General features: G+C 43.0%; 1 protein-coding gene across 1 annotated transcript in view; it reads left to right on the top strand.

Moving 5' to 3' along the window:
• Positions 1-22055, top strand: part of MYOZ1 (myozenin 1) — an 82727-nt gene that overhangs the window by 49127 nt on the left and 11545 nt on the right. Inside the window, exons 4-5 of the mRNA XM_033940047.1 lie at positions 14230-14491; positions 16949-17123. Coding sequence (XP_033795938.1) covers positions 14230-14491; positions 16949-17123 — 437 coding nt within the window. The remainder of the gene's footprint in view (positions 1-14229; positions 14492-16948; positions 17124-22055) is intronic.

Here is a 22055-nt window from a genome sequence, read left to right as displayed (position 1 = left end):
ACTCCTCCTCTTCATTGCCCAGAATTGGCATGTTTGCCCAGGGGTCCTCCTCTTCCTCTGTGGCCTGGCATAGAACCTCCCAGGCCTCCCGGTCCACCACTACCTCCTGATCCTCTTGGCCCTCAGCCTGCTGGTCTTCAACCTCCCGGTCCTCCTCCTCAGCCTGCTGATGTTGACCTGTATAAGGTAAAGACATTATACATGGGTTGCATAGTAGTGCTGCAGAGGGTCGGTAAACAGGGAATGGCACAGGCATGTTGATTTTTTTCAGGTACCAGGGAGTCAGATCTGAGGGGTTGCACCATTGAGATGACATAGCATAGAACCCTGGCAGTGAATGACAAAGGATGGGGTGGTCCAGCGATGATGCACAGATGGGACCATTGTGTGTGGCCAGGGCTGTGGGAGCAGGCATGTTTGGAATCATATATATTCCAATGCTGCCTGAAGCCCACCAGGCGAGCTTGTGCTACTGCCTGGGCATTGCCCCAACTGTGGAGGCCATCCCCTTGAAGATGGCATGGTTGTGGTTTGAGGATAGGGTTGTGACCTTTAGGTACCTATCTGTGTGTGGGAGTTATGCTAACTATTGGCCAGCTGAGTGATGTTTGGATTGGCAATGTAGCCCCTTACTGAGAAAGAATTTTTGGAGTTGCATGGGGAGGAGGAGGAACACATATGGATATAGGTGGGTAGGGGGAGAGAGTGGTTTTAGGGGAGGCCCTGTGCTGAGAATATGTACTGGGCTCTGGTTTTGGACGTTCAGGTATGTCTTGCAAGGCAGCATCCCAACCTCTGGAGCTCACTGTGGTGTATACAATGAGTGTGGTTTGGGGGGCATGAGGGATAATCAGATATAGTGAGTGCCTTCTGACATTGCACTGTCCTTTATCCCTTTCCCTTCTGATTGTGTGATATAGTGGTTTGGGCTGAGGTGTTGCAGTGCTAAGGTTTGGAGGTTCGATATCCACTGTTGGTGTTTGTGGTGACTGGTTTTATTTTTTCCCCACAGCTGTATTAATAAAAGATATATGAGTGTGTGGGAGAATGTATTGTTTGGAACTGATGGGTATTGGTGGATATATGCCTTCCCCCTCCCCCAATCCTTGCCATGTCATCTCATTGTTTGACATCCTGGGGGTTGCAGGTGCAGAAAAGAGGTAGGCGCATCACATCTAGGATATGATGGGGGCCCAAGGAGGTTGTAGGGTTACTGTGGGGGGGTTGGGGGGGTGGGGTTATGCACTCAAGAAAAAGATCTAGGTGTCATCGTAGACAATACGCTGAAACTTTCCGTCCAATGTGCAATACTCGTAGTGGCCAAAAAAGCACACAGGATGCTAGGAATTATTAGAAAAGGGATAATAAATAAGACTAAAAATATGATAATACTTCTGTATATCGCTCCATAGTGTGACCTCACCTTCTGGTCGCAGTATCTCAAAAAAGATATTATGGAATTAGAAAAGATTCAATGAAGAACAACCAAGATGATAAAGGGGATGGAACTCCCCTCATATGAAGAAAGACTGAAAAGATTAGGGTTGTTCAGCTTAGAAAAGAGACGGCTGAGAAGAGCTATGAATGAAGTCTACAAAATTCTGAGTGGTGTAGAACAGGTACAAGTGGATCGATTTTTTTACTCTGTCAATAATGATAAATACTAAGGGTCACTCGATGAAGTTACAGGGAAATACTTTTAAAACCAATAGGAGGAAATATTTTTTCACTTGAAGAATAGTTAAGCTCTGGAACTCATTGCCAGAGGATATGGTAACAGTGGTTAACGTAGATTGGTTTAAAAAAGGTTTGGACAAGTTCCTGGAACAAAAGCCCATAGTCTGCTATTGAGACAGACATGGGATCGGTAGCATGAAATGTTGCTATTTGGGTTTCTGCCAGGTACTTGTTGTGCAGACATAAAAACCAAATATAAAAACCTGACAAGGCTGTTTTTCACCCATGCTAAGGGCTGCATCATGGGTTAGCTGAACTATAAAACAATGACAAAGAAAAATTAATAAAATCATAATAATAAAAGACATAGGGCTCCTTTTACTAAGTTGTGTTAGCGGATTTAGCGCACACTTAGAGCACATTGAGCACACATTGAGCTGGCGTTAGTTTTTGGCGCTTAGCGTGGGAGTTACCGCGTGCGGCAATGCAGTGCGAGCTAAAAATGCTAGCGCAGCTTAGTAAAAGGAGCCCATAGTTAAAACCAAATTAAATGTAATTGTTTAAACAAAAAAAGGCATCATATATATAAAAAATCATAGGGACTACAGATAAAAAAGGACTACCTAATATATAAAATGAACAACTAGAAAATATACTGTAGGAACAAGCATCTAAATATACTAAAAAGTAAGTTGTGATAAAAAAAGATTTTTAACCAGGCTAGCTGTTATCTGGAACAAAAAGGCAAAATGAGGGTACATAACCGGTGACCCGTCATTCCTGTGCCGGATAAAAACTCGCTGACATTCGCATGCAGACTATCCCGCACAGGACGTATGCATGCCAGATTAAAATAGTAACTGTTAGTGCTCTGAGGGTGTGTGTGTGGGGGGGAAACCCCCTAAAACTTACATGTGTTTGTACTCCGTTGGGAGGGTTAGGGGGGAATATATAAAAAAGACATCAAACGACTCCAACTAATCCAAAATACAGCTATTAAAATCATCATTAATTCTAAAAAAATACGACCATACTTCTTCGTTATTGAAAAATGCCCATTGGCTCCCTATCCATCATAGAATCACTTTCAAAGTTGCATTGCTTACATTTAAAACACTTCAATCCAGAGAACCGTCCTTCATTGATAAGTTACTTATCATTCATACCCCACTTCGAACACTCAGATCTTCTTCCCAAAACTTACTTTTCGTGCTTACTCTTAATACATTTGGCACTCGCCAGAACTCCTGTTTCGCCGTAACTGCTCCCCTCACTTAGAATGCTCTCCCCCATTACATTAGAGAGGAAGCAAGCCTAGCTAAATTTAAAGGAGCTCTTAAAGCTTTTTTATATAGAGACGCCTTTGAACAATGATCTAATCTCCTACTTTCCTCTCTCTCCATTCCGTGCAGATAATCAACAGTTTGAATAAAACTCCTCCCCTTTGTTCTATCCTTCTTTTTTGTTTTCTCTCCTCTACTATGCCTTATTGTAGTTCACCCTTAGTCCTTTTGTGCCATGTTAGTCCATTCTGTCTTTGTGTCTGATAATATGTATTTTTGTTGTGTACACCCTGATTTTAAATATTTTGTATAATCGCTTAGTATTACGATAGGCAATATATCAAATAACCATTAAACTTGAAACATCGGATAACCCTACCTGTTAATCTGAGTGCAGGAAGGCTAAGCTGATGGAATATACATTGTTTTAGCTATAGGTTGATCTTTGACGTAGGAGCAAAGTAAGGGAGGACCCTATTAGAAGGAAGAATCTAGGCATGGGTGATTGAGGGGGGAAGGAGGGAGAAAGGAGGGAGATATTATGAGGTACCACTTATGAGGTATTCAGGAAACGCCTCAAAACTCACCTATTCCTGAAATACCTAGACAGCTGACCCACTTCCCTCCTTCCCCTCTCTTGCCCTTTCTCCCCTTTCTCCCCATTGTTCCCACATCCCTTAAGTTAACTCAACTTGTACCCCACTAATCTTCTGTAAACCGCATAGAACTTAACGGTATTGCGGTATATAAACTGTTATTATTGTTATTATTATTATATTATGAAGTGGAACAATTTCCCTTCTGCCCTTGTGCCTTGGAAAACAACTGAAATCCATCCCTTCGTGTGTATACTTATAAGTTTAATATTTATAAGTATGTTGTCTAATTATACATTTTTGTAACTGTAGGTGCTTTATTAAACATATTATGTTTACAGGATTGTTCTGGAGGAGGGTGTTGAGATTTTGATATTTAACTGAACAGCTGTAATCAACTCAAGGAGAGGGCCTAAGGACATGAAGGATAATAAAGGCCAGTGCAAGGCTGACAGTTTGCCTAAGGTGCCTAATACCTTTGAACTGACTTAGCAAATGGGGTAGAGAAGCTACACTCTCTATTATAGATCTAGAGAACATATTGAAAGTGACATATGTTCCCCTAGATGTTGCAAGAGGGGTGAAATATATTTGTACATTATTTTGAGGTATACTGTATGAAGTGCAAATGGAAAAATGCAGACAACTAGCTTTACTAACATACACTAATATCAAATAATGCATTATTTTATCACAGATCCCATTTTATGCAGTGGGTCCTAGCTACTAATAGTACACATTCATTGCATTAGCACAAGCTAATACAGTTGTACATGTTTATTAATGCTAGCTGTTAATCATCTGAGGGTTGGGAAAGCTTATATATTAATATTTGAAAAATGGAGAAGAGCTGTGATATGTTTTGCAATGGATTTCAGAGTATATTGCCATGGAAATTGCTATATGGTCACAAGCAAATATAACCCCAACATCCATGGGAAATTGGAGAATATATTTAGTCTTTATTTTTGTGTAGTATGTAAAGCTGCCCAAAATACAGAATAATGAGATTTTCTAAATAAGAAGCATATGGATCTGAATTGTTTCAAGCATAGGAGGTCGGCTTGAATATGCACAAGGTAAATTTGCATATAACAGAGGTGACAGGCATACAAATTTGTCTCATGCATATTCATTAGGGATATCATGAAAACCCGACTGGCTGGGGGTCCCCCCCCAGGACAGGTTTAAGAACCAATGCTCTGGTCAGTTTTCAAAGGGGCCAGTTCAAGTAGCTAACTCTTATATAATTTTCCTAAAAGATAAATTGGATAGTTGGTATATAAGGCATATAAAATAAATAAATAAACCCTTTGAAAACAGACCCCCTATGTGACCTATTTTTGTATTTATAGGAAATATATTTATTTGTAAACAGGCAAGCACCTCATTCATGCCTACCCCCAATATATGACCTATATATGACTGTGTTTTTTATATACAAATCAGTTATACATATATTACATAAGATGCATGATTGTTTAAGCTTTTAGCTTCTATGTCAAAGAAAAGGACCAGAGGAGGAGATGTAACATCAGAAGTTACATTAAAACTGCAAGCTGCAAGCATGTGGGAAATAGTTCATCAGACAGATGGAAATAGAAGCGCATATGGTGTCCTCAATCATTCTCTTTAGGGCACCAAAATGGTGCAGCAGTGACATCAGGGCTTTGAGATCCTGGTTTCATGAGTGGATCACTTTTCACTGTTCTTACGCAAAGCACAACCAATGCATGAGAATCTGAAACAGATAGTGTGTGCCAGGCTCTATGGGAACAGAGTAGTACACAGATCAAACCCCCTCCCCAGTCATGTATCAATAACTTAGAAAAACACGATATTGCTGAAGGACTGTTGGGTAAGATTTGTCTCTTTGCGGATGATACCAAAATCTGCAATATAGGATGGTGTGAATAACATGAAGGAAAGACCTGGTGAAGCTTGAAGAATGGTCTGAAATTTGGCAGCTAAAATCTAATGCTAAGAAATGCAAGGTCATGCATTTGGGTTGCAAAAACCCAAAGGAACGGTACAGTTTAAGGGGTGATGAACTTATGTGCACGACAGAGGAGCGGGACTTGGGTGTGATTGTATGTGATGATCTTAAGGTGGCCAAACAGGTTGAAAAGGTGATGGTGAAAGCTAGAAGGATGCTAGGGTGCATAGGGAGAGATACTGATGCCCCTGTACAAGACTCTGGTGAGACCTCATTTAGAATATTGTGTACAATTATGGAGGCCGCACCTTCAGAAAGATATAAAAAGGATGGAGTCTGTCCAGAGGAAGGCTACTAAAATGGTGCGTGGTCTTCATCATAAGGCATATGGGGACAGACTTAAAGATCTCAATCTGTATACTTTGGAGGAAAGATGGGAGAGGGGAGATATGACAGAGATGTTTAAATACCTACATGATGTAAATGCGCATGAGTCGAGTCTCTTTCATTTGAAAGGAAGCTCTGGAATGAGAGAGCATAAGATGAAGTTAAGAGGTGATAGTCTCTGGAATAATCTAAGGAAATACTTTTTTACAGAAAGGGTAGTAGATGCGTGGAACAGTCTCCTGGAAGAGGTGGTGGAGACAGAGACTGTGTCTGAATTAAAGAAGGCCTGGGATAGGCACGTGGGATCTCTCAGAGAGAGAGAGAGATAGAGAGAGATTAATGGTTACTGTTGATGGGCAGATTAGATGGGCCATTTGGCCTTTATCTGCCATCATGTTTCTATGCTCAGTTGGGTGACATTTTCCCTATCATTGCAGCTTCAGTCTACAGTAGGTGCTAAGGTTGCAAGGTGGGGAGGAGGGAGTGATTTGCAGGGAACAGCAGCTAGGGTCATGACTGTAATAACACAGGATTATCCTCATTGGAAATGCAGGAAGAGGAATATTTGGAAACTGAAAAGCTGTCTTTAGTCCTTCTTGGCTTTGTACTTCTTAGGGCAGTTACTGTCTCCTTATGTATAAAGCTTGTGTTATCTGGGGGAAATGATCCATAAAATGCAGGAGGCATGCAGGCATAAAAGGTTGGTGCCCAGTTGGATAGGAATTCCCAGGTGCACGCTGGCATAGTGAGGGAGATTGACACCCAGGGCAGTGGTGTCTGACATCACTGCACCATGCACCTCCACTCTTCCCTGCCTTGCCATGTGCCCCCCCCCCCTGCGTACCTCTTGAGATGATCGCCGTTGGGTCAGACCTGAGGTCCATCGTGCCCAGCAGTCCACTCATGCGGTGGCCCAACAGGTCCAGGACCTCTGCAGTAATCCTCTATCTATAACCCTCTATTCCCTTTTCCAACAGAAAATTGTCCAATCCTTTCTTGAACCCCAATACCGTACTCTGCCCTATCACGCCCTCTGGAAGCGCATTCCAGGTGTCCACCACACGTTGGGTAAAGAAAAACTTCCTAGCATTCGTTTTGAATCTGTCCCCTTTCAACTTTTCCGAATGCCCTCTTGTTCTTTTATTTTTTGAAAGTTTGAAGAATCTGTCCCTCTCCATTCTCTCTATGCCCTTCATGATCTTGTAAGTCTCTATCATATCTCCTCTAAGTCTCCTCTTCTCCAGGGAAAAAAGCCCCCGTTTCTCCAATTTCTCAGCGTATGAAAGGTTTTCCATACCTTTTATCAGACGTGTCGCTCTCCTCTGAACCCTCTCGAGTATCGCCATATCCTTTTTAAGGTACAGCGACCAATATTGGACGCAGTACTCCAGATTTGGACGCACCATCGCCCGATACAATGGCAGGATAACTTCTTTCGTTCTGGTTATAATACCCTTCTTGATTATACCTAGCATTCTATTCGCTCTCTTAGCGGCCGCTGCGCACTGTGCCTCTCCTTCCCCCCGCATACCTCTTTAAAAGTTTGCTTGCACCAGTAGCATCTTCCAGCTTCTGCTCGTGCTGGCCTTGGCTTCCTTTTGGCATCACGTCTTGGTCTTTTGACCAGGAAGTGATGTCAGAAGAGAGCCAAGTCCTGCATGAGCAGCAAGTGGAAGATACTGCTGGTACAAGCGAACATTTAAAGAGGTAAGCGGGGGGGAAGGAGAGGCACCAGTTCTGACACCTCCTGCACAGACGGTGCCTAGGGCGGTCCACCTCTCCTTACTACGCCACTGCAGGGGCATAATTTGGAAAGAGTTGAAACATACATATAAAGAATACATGCATACATTTACACCTTCTTCAGAGCAGGAATCTTTTTTTTTTTAAGTTGAAACAATTTTATTGAACAAGCCAGAAAAAACATGACAATAAATACAGTAGAAGATTTGTTCAGGAACTATACATCAATTATTCCCAGGTCCCAATAACCCACCCCCCACCCAACCCTTATCCTATACCCTGCCCCTCACAACAACAAAACCCCAGAATATACCAAAGAATAATAAGCTACCAGAAGAACCCAGCACAAGAGATGACATAAGAAAAATGCTGCAGGCACAAGGAAAGAGTAACCAGGAATTTGCTAGCAAAGAAAGAACAAGTATCCCAGCTCACTTAGCGGAGGAAAGGTGACCTTCTTCGAAGGGATCAACAAACGGATGGACAAAGGAGACCCCATAGACATCATATATCTAGATTTCCAAAAAGCCTTAGACAAGGTGCCCCATGAACGTCTACTCCGGAAACTGAAGAACCATGGGGTGGAAGGAGACGTACATAGATGGATCAGAAACTGGTTGGAGGGTAGAAAACAAAGGGTAGGAGTGAAGGGTCACTACTCCGACTGGAGGAGGGTCACGAGTGGTGTCCCGCAGGGCTCGGTGCTCGGGCCGCTGCTATTTAATATCTTCATAAATGATCTAGAAACAGGTACGAAGTGCGAGATAATAAAATTTGCGGATGACACCAAACTATTTAATGGAGCTTGGACTACAGAGGACTGCGAAAAGTTGCAAAGGGACTTGAACAAATTAGAAGAATGGGCGGCGAAATGGCAGATGAAGTTCAACATTGAAAAATGTAAAGTATTACATGTGGGGAGCAGAAACTCGAGGTACAACTATACAATGGGAGGGATGTTATTGAATAAGAGTACCCAGGAAAGGGACTTGGGGGTAATGGTGGACATGACAATGAAGCCGTCGGCACAGTGTGCAGCGGCCGCTAAGAGAGCGAATAGAATGCTTGGTATAATCAAAAAGGGTATTACAGCCAGAACGAAAGAAGTTATCCTGCCGTTGTATCGGGCGATGGTGCGCCCGCATTTGGAGTACTGCGTCCAATATTGGTCGCCGTATCTTAAGAAGGATATGGCGTTAGTCGAGAGGGTTCAAAGGAGAGCAACACGTCTGATAATAGGTATGGAAAACCTGTCATATTCTGAGAGATTGGAGAAGCTGGGTCTCTTTTCCCTGGAGAAGAGGAGACTTAGAGGGGATATGATAGAGACTTACAAGATCATGAAGGGCATAGAGAGAGTAGAGAGGGACAGATTCTTCGAATTTTTGAAAAATAAGAGAACAAGAGGGCATTCGGAAAAGTTGAAAGGGGACAGATTCAAAACAAATGCTAGGAAGTTCTTCTTTACCCAACGTGTGATGGACACCTGGAATGCGCTTCCAGAGGACGTTATAAGGCAGAGTACGGTACTGGGGTTCAAGAAAGGATTGGACAAATTCCTACTGGAAATGGGGATAGAGGGGTATAGATAGAAGATTACTGCACAGGTCCTGGACCTGTTGGGCCGCCGCGTGAGCGGACTGCTGGGCACGAAGGACCTCGGGTCTGACCCAGCAGAGGCATTTCTTATGTTCTTATGTTGTCATTCAGGGCCCTGGATTCTGATGAGCCCCAAGAGACAATGCATAGGACCTCTCCCCCCCCCAAAAAAAAACCAAAGACTCAAACCAAGGTAAACGAAACAGACAAAAAAATAAAAAAACACCCCAGGGGAAAGGCCCCCCTAAGGCCGCCAACCCCTCACCACTCAAAGCACATTAAACAGGCAAGGTATTAAGGATCATACTACAGGTTCTATGAGACAATGAGTATATATAAGGACCCCAGACCTGCAGAAAAACCTAAAGGCACATAGGCACCTCTGTTACCTCCATAAAATAAAATAAGCACATTTTTTGATATTTCACATAGGTGCCCTCTTAGGAAATTATCTGTCATGAGTGTAAAACTATGCACATGGGGGCCAATTTTATCACAATGTGCCTAAATTTAGACATCTATGTAGCATTTTTTCTACAACACAGTGTCTTGCAAACTTTGTGAAGCCATAGCACAGTAAACTGGGATCTGTGGCTCGAGGGTATCCGGAAAGGCACAGATATCGACGCGACAATGTCACATGCATACCTGACATTATCACATCAACATCCTCACATGAGTGAAGACCCTCCAGACAGGGCCCTGAGCCACCAGTGTGGGGGAGGGGGGTTGCTAGAAGAGAAGAGGCGCAGAAAGGAGGAGAAGCACAGGGGAGGAGGAGAGGCGCTGGCACCAGCTGACTGCCTACAGGATATGCCTCTCACCGTGAGAGGCACATCCTGTAGGCAGTCAGCCTGCACCTCTCCTCCTCCATGGCATCTTGCGGCACACCCAGAATCTCATTGCGGCACACGGTTTGCGATACACTGCTATAAAGGAAAGTGGGTGCCTACTTCCTTTATAAAATACTCTAGGTAAAATAGACACCTATAATTTAGGCATGAATACTTACACCAGCCATAGAGTCGGTGTAAATGTTCACACTTTTCAAATTGCTAAATATATGCATAAAATATAGTATTCTATCTTTATGCATATAACAGTGTTTCCTGCCCATGCTCCACCCAGACTCCACCCATGTGTACAGCCACCTTCGAAAGATGCCCCATCACATTTAGGCACCTTTTATTGAATAGTGCATAGCTGGAATATTGACATTTATGCAAATATGTGCATGTATCTATGCATATACTAGGGTTGCTGAAAAGTTCTCAGCTCAACCAATAAATTTGGAACAGTCTCCATTGAGGGCTATATACTAAGTCCAGCAATTTTCCACTTTTTCATTCCGTATTTTTCTGCCAGAATGAAAAAAGTGAAAAATCACTGGACTGAGTGTATAGCCCTCGACAGAGACTGCTTTTGATAGGGTGAAGTTCTCTGTCACTGACCAGCCAGTAGTGACCCTGTGCACTGGAGCTCAGTGAGAGAGCCTGAGCAGTGGAGCTAATTTGCATAAGTGCTGCCAATGCTGTTGGGAGCTGTCCACTCACCCTGAGTGCATTGTGGTGCTGAAAAGGACAGTTCCTAGTCTGAGAGCTAGGAAAAGTAATGAATTCCTTTAGAAGCTGGGTGACTCTCAGGTGGGGGAGGTATGTTGGTCTCTGACCTAACTCTCAGTAAGCCCTTAAGGCCACTGCTGACTGATAGGAGACCCAGTGCAGTGGTGTGGTCAAGCTGACCATTCCTGACAGGGGTGGCTGGTGTAGTGGAGAACACCAAAGTCCAGTGGTGGGAGGGTCCATGTGCACCCAGGGCAGGATTAATTCATTGAGGGCCCCTAGGCACACAATACCCCTGCCCCGCCCCACCCCACCATGCGCCCAGGCGGAAACAGTAAGTTGTGTCAGAGGGAGCTTTGGGTAAGTAGCAAAGCTTGCACAATTACAGTTCTCATTGCCTTTCTTACCCGCGTTGCTTGCTTGTCTTACTTTCCGTCGATGGGGGGGGGGGGGGAGTTGCCAATCGAAGCTGGAGGGGCCCATCACTGTTTGGAAAAAACAATGTTGATGCCTCCTTCATTGGGCCCCCCTGACCATTCCGGGCCCTAGGCATGTGCCTACTTAGCCTATTGGTTAATCCTGCCCTGTGTGCACCTATACACTGGCAGAGCAATATGGCCCTGCAGTAGTTTACCTGGAGAATGACAGAGAATGGTCTGGAAAAAGAAGTAGTCAGAGGGCCTGGTAGAGCCTGAAGTCCAGGAAGGGAATCAGGCTTGACAACTGGCAGTGGGAGTGGTGAAGAACAGTTAGGAGTGGTGGAGACCCAAGAGGCCAGGGCGTAATGAACTGGCAGTGATCCCACAAGAAGAAGGAAGAGAAGAAGGAAAGTCCAAGGCTGATGGGAGAAGAACTGACGGCTGATCAGTGGAGGGACTGGTGAGTCATGGCAACCAGCAGAGTGACTGGTAAATGGCACTGGTAGCAGTAGTGGATCTCTAGGAAGCAGCCTGGTAGACCCTGGGAGCATTGGCTGGAGATCTGAGGAGCATCTGGTGGAGGGACCAGCTGGGATGTAGCAACCAATGGAGTGACTGGTAAATGGCACCAGAAGCTGCTGAAGACCCAGAGGGCCAATGGAAAGTCAGAGGACTTGGAAATATCTGAAGGACGTGGAGTCCAGGGAGGACCTGGTCACATAGTTTTAGGAAAGGGAATGAAGTGTGTTTAACCCTGTATGTGTTTGTCTTTACAGAAGAGTCTGAGAGTGAAAGACCGGAAATACTTGGGGGACAGTTGTGTGATGGGCGTTAACCACTCGGCCTGGTCACATGATGATACTGCCCCGGTTTACCCGGATTGCTGGAAGTGGCACACAAAATAAATTTGTATTTAGGTGGGGACCAGAGCAGGGGCCAACTTTTAGCTGGCACTCCACAACAAGCTTGCACCAGACTTCTCTTTTACTCCAAATGAAGACAGAGCACTTCAATTTGTAGTATCCAAACAAACTTTAATCTTTTCAAAATGTTTGAAGAGATCACTCCTTGAACAATTCAGTAATTAAATATAATTCTCCTACTTTATAGAACTTTAAGGATCCTGGACTGAATGGTTAGAGAATCAACCATAAAGACAAGTTTACCACCCTTATTAGGGATTAAATCACTTCTGTCAAAAAGTCTACTCCCACTCAGAAATTCAAACCTGTCCTGTTCTTTTTCCACAGGCTTCAGGAAACAGCTAGAATTAGTGCTGCCCAATTCATCGATCTTAATCGATTCACTGATTCACTTTCTAAAAAAATTCAGACTCACCGATTCAGTGAGTCCTGACATACCTCTGGGTCTCCTTAAGCAGCAACAACGGTAGTGACCGGCCAGCAGAGGCAGCGCTTTGAACAGGCTGCTCCTGGCCTGTCCTGCCAGGGCCTTCCTTCTGCTGCATCACTGATGACGTCCCTCCAGTGGCCATCTGATCAGTTTGGATACTTTTTTGGTACTTAGATGCTACCGTGTTTTCCCCAAAATAAGACAGTGCCTTATTTAAATTTTGGGCCCAAAAAACGCACTAGGTCTTATTTTCGGGGTAGGTCCAGCAACCAAACCAGATTTCTTCCTCCAGTTTAAGCAGTGCACTGGAGCTTTACACTATCCTCCCCATCAGAAAAACAAAATAAAGGCAAAGGTTAAAAAAAAGGACCATTCCACCAGCTTGATCATAAATACAATATATTATTTCCGAATATATAAATTATTTTTGTTTTAATGTTCTGAAGGTTCAAGTGATGGGGAATGAGGAAAAATTTGCCTCCGATGTCCCTTGCATTGCCCCCGAGCTGGCAAAGGGCCTGGCACAGCCTCCTCAGCAGCTTATGGTTGGGGGGGGGGGGAATTTGTGGAAGAGGGAGGGGGTCCAGATCGATCCTGCACTCTCCTCCTGCTGGGGCAGAGGGTCAGCTGCCCATCGGTCAGCCTCGCTCCGAGCCTAGCTAGAGTCGACGGCTACCGGCCATCTCTGACTCTTAAAGGAGAAGAACGCTGGCAGTCCTCCTCATCACTTGTCACCAGCCATCTTGTTTCTTCTTTAACTTCTGTGGAATGGAGAGAGCATGTGCGTCAGGCTGGAGCTCCAAGGCAATGAGCGCAAGCCTCCAGCCCTTCCACCACCACCTCCTTTTGCTGTCCCTGCTGGGGGGATGTTATTTAGATGCTGCCATGAACACTGGGCACCAATCTGGGCAAAGAACAATGAAGGGCTGCACACGGTCTTGCTCCCTGGCTGGCTTGGAAGACCGAGGCAATGGCACCGCCGCTTCTGTCCAGACTAGGGCTTATTGTGAGGGTAGGGCTTATATTAAGACCTATCCCAAAAATCATGCTAGGGCTTATTTTCTGGGTAGGTCTTATTTTCAGGGAAACACGGTATTAAAACAGGTCTAGCCAAAAACGTCTAAATTCCATCTAGGATGTTTTGTAAAATCTAATCTAATCCAGTATTTTTGAGTCGTGCTATGACTAAATAGGTTCAAGACGACTTATAATATAAGAAATAATTATAGCAGTTTGAGGAGGACAGAGTTATGTTGATTATTGCTTCAAGACATTCAAGTCTAAGCCCGCCCAAACTCTGCCCATAGCCCGCTCATTGCATATCTCCCAGCACGCCTTTTTCAGCTCTAAGTGCACAGTGAGGCAAACGTCCCTCTGTCTAGCCAACCAAATATCTCATTTCAAAAATCGGCACTTGGATGTTATGGCAAGCAAAACGTCCAAGTGCTGATTGAGGCTTTTTTTTTGTACATTTTTCTGTTTTGATTATGTCTCTAAAAGTATGCATGCCACACCGTCCTATTTCAACAAAAAAAGCCTTTGCAAATGTACCAGAAATAATGTGCATGACACCAGTGACTTATCTGCAGGTGCAGCTTTTTCCTAATACATCATTTTACTTGGGGGGGAAATTATCTTGATTAATTTTTCCCTGTCTTCCTTCTTCTCCATCAGGATCGATTTCAGAAGTTCATCCCATCTGTTGGAGGACAGCTTGGAGGAGGAGTTGGTTATGGGCTTCCTTATGGGCGTGGTCAGTTTGCTTCTGGAATGATGGGATCTTATGGATATGGCCAACACCAGCATCCTTCAGCGCCTGGTTTCAAGCATGGGAGTGAAAGTGCTGTTGGGGGATCAGCAGGTGGAGCAGGTCAAGCTGGTGGGCCAGGTGGTGGAGGAGCACAGACTGGGGGAAGTGGGAGCACAGGAGGAACAGGCAAGTATTACTCTATGCTCAGCGAGCTACACAGCAAACTGAAAGCAATAACTTGCACTCTTAGGAAACAGCATGTGGTTACTTGGTTAAAGAACAAACTGCCAACAGAGCTTGTGCATGACCAATTTTCAGACTAAAGGACCAATTTTTAGCTGGCACATACACCAAGGCTTATATTACTTCCTACTAATATAAGTGGGGATTCATCAAGGTGCAACCGCAACCCAGCAGCCCAAACCCCCTCAACCCCTCTAGTGATTACCTTCAATATCGAGGGGGTGTAGGGTGGGTCCAATGGGGTCCAGGGAGAGTGGCCAAGAGCAACCCCCATCATTCCTGGCCACTCTGGCATCACTAACATAAGAGTGCCTCTAGCAGAGACAGCCACTAGGGGTGCCATTTTGTAGGCACTGGAGTGGCCAGGAGTGATGGAAGATCACTCCTGGACATCCTCCCTGGACCCAACTGGACCACGCTACACCCCCGTTGACATTGAAGGTAACCAGTGTGTGTGTGTGGGGGGGGGAGGGTTCAGGGGGCTGGGGGTACTACATGTGAGGGTTGAAGCTGTACATGGGTGTGTTGGGGCTAAGGGGGAGACTTCATCTCTGCATCGGGCCATGGCTTTGCACAGTTTGATGCTCCCAGATGATAAAATAACCCCTGCAAAGAGCTGGGATTATTTTACCATTGTTTTGGGGTCCTAATGCAACTTGCAGTATATCAACGCAAGATGCTTTAGGCAATTTGCATAGTAATGAGATGCACAACATGTTTTTGCCTTTCATTCCTTAGTAATGCACAGTGACTACTAGCTACTCAGGCAGGAAAAGTAGACCACCACCTCTTTGATTTATTGATCACAACTGCAGACTACAAAACCCTCCAAAGAGAATTCTCTCCCCCCTCTCCCCCGCCCCTGTTATTCAGGAACTTTGTCAAGACAAACTAATGCCATAACTTCTCAAGACAAACTAATACTGTTCCTGTAACTTCCCCGTAAGTCACAGACCTAAAATTTGTTCCTGATCCTGTAATTCACCTGGAAATGTCCAGATTACCTCTTTTGTAATCCGCCTAGAATGACAAAATTAAAGCAGAATAAAAGTTACTAATGTAATGACTTAAATGTTGCTGTGCTACTTTTGGCCCTGCAAAGTTAGAGCTGTTTATTAGCCATGCTAAGAGACATTTACCACAACTTAAAGCCCTAATCCTGCTTGATGAATCCGCCCTTAAATTTTAAAACTTCACAAATTAACAGAGATAAAATATTATGCTAATTCAATTCCTTTATATTTTTAGGGGGCAAAATTTAAAGTTGAATTCATATTTTGCATTGCAAATTTACCCCTCCTTTTACTAAACCGCGATAGCGGTTATTAGCGCAGGGAGCTAATAATGTTCTGCGCTGCTCCCGATGCTCAGAGGAACGCTATGAGCAGCGTGGAGCATTCAGCGCAGCTCCCTGCGCTAATAACCGCTATCGTGGTTTAGTAAAAGGAGGGCTTAGATGCTTTAAACCTTTTTTTATTTTCTGAATTAAATTTTGACTTAAGCCTTGCTTATCTTAGTATATATTTTTGCTCATCCACTGCTCATTTGGGTTATTAATACTTCTATCAAGATCTATTCCCTTGGAGTGCAGCTTGTGGGGCCTCCATACGCTAAAAGTATCATAAATATGCCTAGTTGTTTAGGAGTTTAATTTGGTGCTCATTGGACCAACAGAAATGGGTATAAATACTCAACTTCAGCCCAAAGCAGGTGTAGCAGCCATCATGCATACTTGCAAAATATCATAGCTTTCCATACATTAAATATGGTAAAACCTTTTAGTCATTTATAATTGGCAGTTTCAAAGAAATTATTTGATACCAGTTGAAAACCCTGGATCTTGCCTATTGTTTACTTTAAACTAGCTGAACAGCTTGAAGAATAACACTAAGGGGTCCTTTTATTAAGGCACACTAAAGATTAGCATGCGCTAAATGCTACGGCGCCCATAGAATATAATGGATGCCTTAGCATTTAGCGCATGCTAAATCGTTTAGCGCGCCTTAATAAAATGACCCCTAAATAAAGATATTCCATTACAGAGACATATAATGTGACAGTAGATAAAAATCAAAGACCTTTCTCTCTGCCTGATTTAATTCTTGTTACAATACTGTGGATTCCAATTGGTCATTGCTCTTCCCTTCGTACCCAAGGGTCCTTTGTGTTTACCTCATGTTTTATGATATCTGTTACTGTTTTCACCGCTACTAGGGAGAATTTCCATGCATCCACCATCTTCTCAGTGAAGAAATATTTTCCGATTTAACTCCTGAATCTATCTCTCGGTACCTGAGCCGTTATAAAATCATACTAGTTGCGTGGAATAAAAAAACACCCCACAGGTTGTTAGTTCATCTCTTTTCTCTGGCTTATATTTTTCCTTGCTATTGCTTTTAGGTGGGCATGATCAAAAAGCAGGTGGAGGAGGGAAACAAGTCACTGTTTATAAGACCTACATCTCCCCCTGGGAAAAAGCAATGGGCATTAATACCCACCAGCCAGCTAACCTCAATATAGATTTGCTGGCTTTTGATCCCAAAGGTGACCTATTGAACTACAAATCCTTCAACAGGTGAGTACACGGAAGAAAGACAATATTGCGCTGAGGTGTAGTTAGGGAGGGGGGGGGCCGCAAGGGGAGCAGCCACTCCTACAAACAGATGTTGAACGAAAACCGCACCTATAAGGATTTTAGAATGTTACAACAGAAAGGAGCACCTATTTTACAAGTCTGCTCCCTCTGATGTGAAAACCTGGCTACACCCCTGACGAGAGTGAGGGATTTGGAAATAGACTCTTCCTCCACTATATTGTGTCCAATATTCAAAATGATTTAACTGAGCAGGAGAGTCTCCTCCCTGGTTGAATTGGGCTGAGGGCTAGGGAGGTGATATTCAATGGCACTTACCTGGATCATTCCACTGCATGTCCTCTGACTCTCATGGCAGTCTCTGTTTAGTACACACAAAACAGAAGCAAAAATCTGCCGTAATATGCACCAAAACAACCAAGAAGCATATTAGTCCAAGTAGAAGACATATGATTTATTAGCAACAAAGACCCAACATGGCCTTTTTACTATTCTCCCTTGCGCACATGATGTGCTGCCAGTTTGAAGAAGACACGTTGATTTGCTCTGTGGTTTGGAAGTGCTGATCAGCAGGGGTTGTGCGTCCCCTGCAGGTTTTAGTCCTGACGCAGCCTGAGGGCGAAACGTGGCCATGTCGGGTCTTTGTTGCTAATGAATCATGTGTCTGCTACTTGGGCTAATGTAATCCCAGTTTAGTGCCTGAGTGGTCTGAGGGAGAGTGCAGGCAGAGCCAGGAATTATTTAGGCATAGGTGATATTTGGTGTATGGCACTGAACATACTTGCATAGCTTCTGGGTGCTACCAAATGTCCAGTGTCAGTGCCCAGATAGGGCCCAGCAGTGAATATTTGGTTCTATTTTAGCTGGCTGCGGTCAGCATTTAAAGAAATGCTGACAACCGCCAACTGAATACTGACTCATTTATTTTTTAGTACATTGTGAATTTCTTTCCTTTATGACGCATTGCTGTCCTTGCTTGAAATAATACTGCATGGTAAGAAGTAATGTAACAGACTGCTAGAGATACGAATTTTTCCATTTCTTAATAGAAGGTCCCATGGTGTTGCAGTTTAAATCCATTACCAAAGGGCATTCAGATTTATACAGGAATATTGCTTCAGGTGCTAGGGAAAACAGGAAGTTTATCTCATTCAGGATTAACAGATTCACTTCCAGATACCAATTTCCAGTCTGGTCGCCCAACTTCTAGAGAGCATAATACTGAGATAGTAAACTCTAATTTTTTTTTTTTTTTTTTTGCAAAAAGAGCCAACATATATTTTTTTTAAAAACCATGCTACCCACCATCCTACTATGAATCTTTTATTTTTAGGGAAGATAATTATAAAAGTAGTCTATAACCAACCTGAGGGGAAGGGATGTTATTAATATACGCTACCGTTAAGATATGTTATTTTACTATTACCTAGGTTATTAGAAACTAGGGCCCTCTTTTACTAAGGTGCGCTAAGCATTTTAGTACGCGTTTAGTGCACACTAAATCAACGTGTGTGCTAACGGCTAACGTGTCCATGGGATAACATGCATGCGTTAGCGTTTAGTGTGTTATTAGCGCGGGCTAATATTTATCGCGTGCTAAAAAGGATAGCGCACCTTAGTAAATGAGGGGGTAGGTCTCATGGCATAAAATGGGACATTTATTTATTTAGAAACATTTATAAACTGCTTATCACACCGTCTAAACGGGGTACAGAGGAACACTCATAATACAATATAACATCACAATGCAATGCAAATACAGTGACTCCATATTATAAGTAATTCACATAGGTGCTCTCTGTACTTGCTCATACACCTGCTGAAACAAACATTTTCAAACCTTTTTTAAATTCCTTCAAACCCTGCAATATTTGTCAAAAAGTGTCAAGAAAAGTGTGGAATAACTTATAAGTTTCATGGATCCACATCATTCTCTTCTTGGTGGGGCTGAGAACTTTTCAGCGGCCCCTTGTAGTAATGTATTGTATTCCACAGCTTTTGCCCCATAATGAAGAAAATGGAAGACCAGTATTGCTCTAATCTTACAGATTGTAAGGAAGGTACATCTAACTTAGCATGATTCATTGATCTCAAAGCTCAAATGTATTAAAATAACATGAGTTAGTGGTAGCCCTAAGGGGAGAAATTATTAAAGTGGATAACTGTTATAACCAGAAACTGGAAGAACTGGGATAGATTAAATTATTTTTTTGGGTGGTAAACACTCTGTTTGTATTATAGATATGAAAGAATATATGCAGAATAAATGGGAAATAATATAAAGTTTAAAAAAAATATGGGGTCCATTAGAGACATTTGTTAAAAAAAAGACTGATTAATTAATGAACCTTTAATTCCTTAATGGTCTTTATGCACATCCAGAGAGGGTGGGAGGGAAGGGGGGGGGGGAGAAAAATATTTTGTTTAGTATTTGAAGATAAGTTCTGTTATATGTTTTTTTCTGATTGTATACTTTGCGCTTTGTATAAGTTTTGAAAATGAATAAAGATTAAAAAAAAAAAAGTGGATAACTGTTAAAACAGCTTACTTTACTATTGTCCTATCTTGTGCCATGAGACATAATTTCTAATAACCTGGATTATGTGCTAAAATAGCAAGAGTTAGTGGTACAATATCCCATTTTAACAGTAGCCCACGTTGATCATTTCCCCCCAAATGATTATCTGGAAGATAGATGGTCTTTGGCCACTACTAATCAAGATTTCAATCAGACTGCGGAAAGGAGCTGGTCTTACTCCCTTTGTTGGATTATTTTCATATACAGGCAGTCCCCGGGTTAAGAACGAGTTACGTTTTTAAAGCTGTTCTTAAATTGGATTTGTATGTAACTCATAACTTGTAGATTTTAAAATTCTTGCTGCTTACCTCTGCTCCCAGCTGACAAAAGGGCCAACTGTCCCTACCAGTGTTCCTTCTAAGGTACAGCATGCATAACCACACACTGTTCTTAATGTGGCCATGCTTCATTCCTGAATCTGCTACAGGAGAAGTGTAGGAGTCTATGCCACTGAAAATACTGCTTAGTGAAATCAAATGAAGCCACAACCATGTTCTTAAGTACGAGTCGTACTTAAGTTGGATGTCTGTAACTTGGGGACTGCCTGTACAGGGAAATAGTCCTGCTATATTTAGTGGGAAAGTTATCAGTAAGGGCTACTGTTAAGATAGGTTACCGTATTTTACAATTAAGGGGGGAATTTATCAATGTGTGCTGCTGTTAAGTGGGGCTATTTTACCTCAAGTTGTTTTAGTTTAGCTCAGGGTCACATTTTATCCAACGAGACCTTGTGCTATAATAGCATGACTTGGGATAAAATAACCCATCTTAACAATAGCACTCATTGATGAATTCCCCCCTAACTCATGCTACTCTAGCACAGGTCCCATTTTATACCGTGAAACCTAGCTGCGCTAGCCACTACTGCCTCCTCTTGAGCAGGCGGTAGTTTTTAGGCCAGCGTGGGGGTTAGCACATGATGAAAAATCACATGCGTTAACCCCACTAGCATGGCTTAATAAAAGGATCCCTATGTTTCGCTGATGTTCTGTTCCTATGTCCTGACTGTATAAAGTTCCAATAAAGATATTATTAAAAAAAGACAAAATTGAATACATGAGGAAAGAATAAGATTGGGTAGGTTACAATAATAACAAATGGTCGGGAATGGAGAGGAATGAAACAATATATGGTAGGGGAAACAAATAAAATCAATTTCAGCCTAACAGATAAAGATAAATCTTGACAATAGAGAGAGAAAAAAGATGATTTACAGTTATGATTCAAGATTAGGGTTAGGAGCAGAAAGCCAAAGAAAAGTAGTATGCAGAACAGAAGGGTATCCTAAGAATTAGGGCTTAGATTGAGAACTAGGTGACCCAGGTTTGAATCCCCTTCATCTGTCTGTGATTTTCTTATTTTTAATTGAGAGCTCTCCAGGAATAGAAAAATATCTACTATACCTGAATGCACCCTACTTCAACAGCTTTCAGGCTTGCAAGTTTCTTAAACATTCAAGCTAACTAGTGTCTATGGACTCTCAGAGGCATAATCAAAAAAATAAAATGCCTCAAAAAACACTAAGTTGGCATTTGAACATCCTAATCGGGACATCCGTGTGCTGATAATTGAAACCATTTTTTTGGATGTCTATCAAGATGTTCTGTCTACTGTGCATTCAGAATTCAAGGTCTGGGGGCCGCCGCGTGAGCAGACTGCTGGGTGCGATGGACCACTGGTCTGACCCAGCAGCGGCAATTCTTATGTTCCTATACCTGACAAGGGATTTCTAAGTAATCTGTAACAATTGTTATATTATGGGTGACACTGAATATTTTAAATTCAGTTATTTCAAGCATGTTGCAGCTCCAAAGGCATCACTTTGGAGTTGCAATTTTCTCCCCCCCAAATTGTTTTGCCACCCTTTTTGTACTTCAAGTAGAAGCACAACCAATAAGCATAGACACCTGGTATACAACCATGACCTTACCCACTTCCCTCCCACCACTGATGCTGCTCCAGTAGACCAGCAGCAGTAGCAGCAAAGCAACCTAAAGTAGTCATGGGGCCTCAGATTCCATAGGCACCACTGTCAGTTCCCCCACTCACTCCCTTCTGATATCAGATTTATGTTCTGGGGCAGAGCCAGCAGTCACACATATAGAGGTTGTAGGTTCCATGCCTGCTTTATGTTGTTCTACTGCTGCTGGTCCTAGGAAGTGGCAACAGCTGGGCATCAGGGGCAAGTAGAAAAAGAAGATGCTGAGGATGGATATGGGAAGATAGAGGAGAGGAGGGAGATGCTGGCTGGAAAGGGGTAGGAAAGAGGGAAATGGTGGATGAAAGGGGTAGAAAGAAGGAGAGAGAAAAGGGAAAAAAGAGAAAGAATGGAGATG

The sequence above is a fragment of the Geotrypetes seraphini genome, chromosome 4 (assembly GCF_902459505.1).
Source record: "Geotrypetes seraphini chromosome 4, aGeoSer1.1, whole genome shotgun sequence".
In the NCBI taxonomy this organism is placed as follows: Eukaryota; Metazoa; Chordata; class Amphibia; order Gymnophiona; family Dermophiidae; genus Geotrypetes; species Geotrypetes seraphini.
The sequence above is the reverse complement of the archived record's forward strand: the minus strand, read 5'-3'. Positions and strand labels throughout refer to the sequence as shown.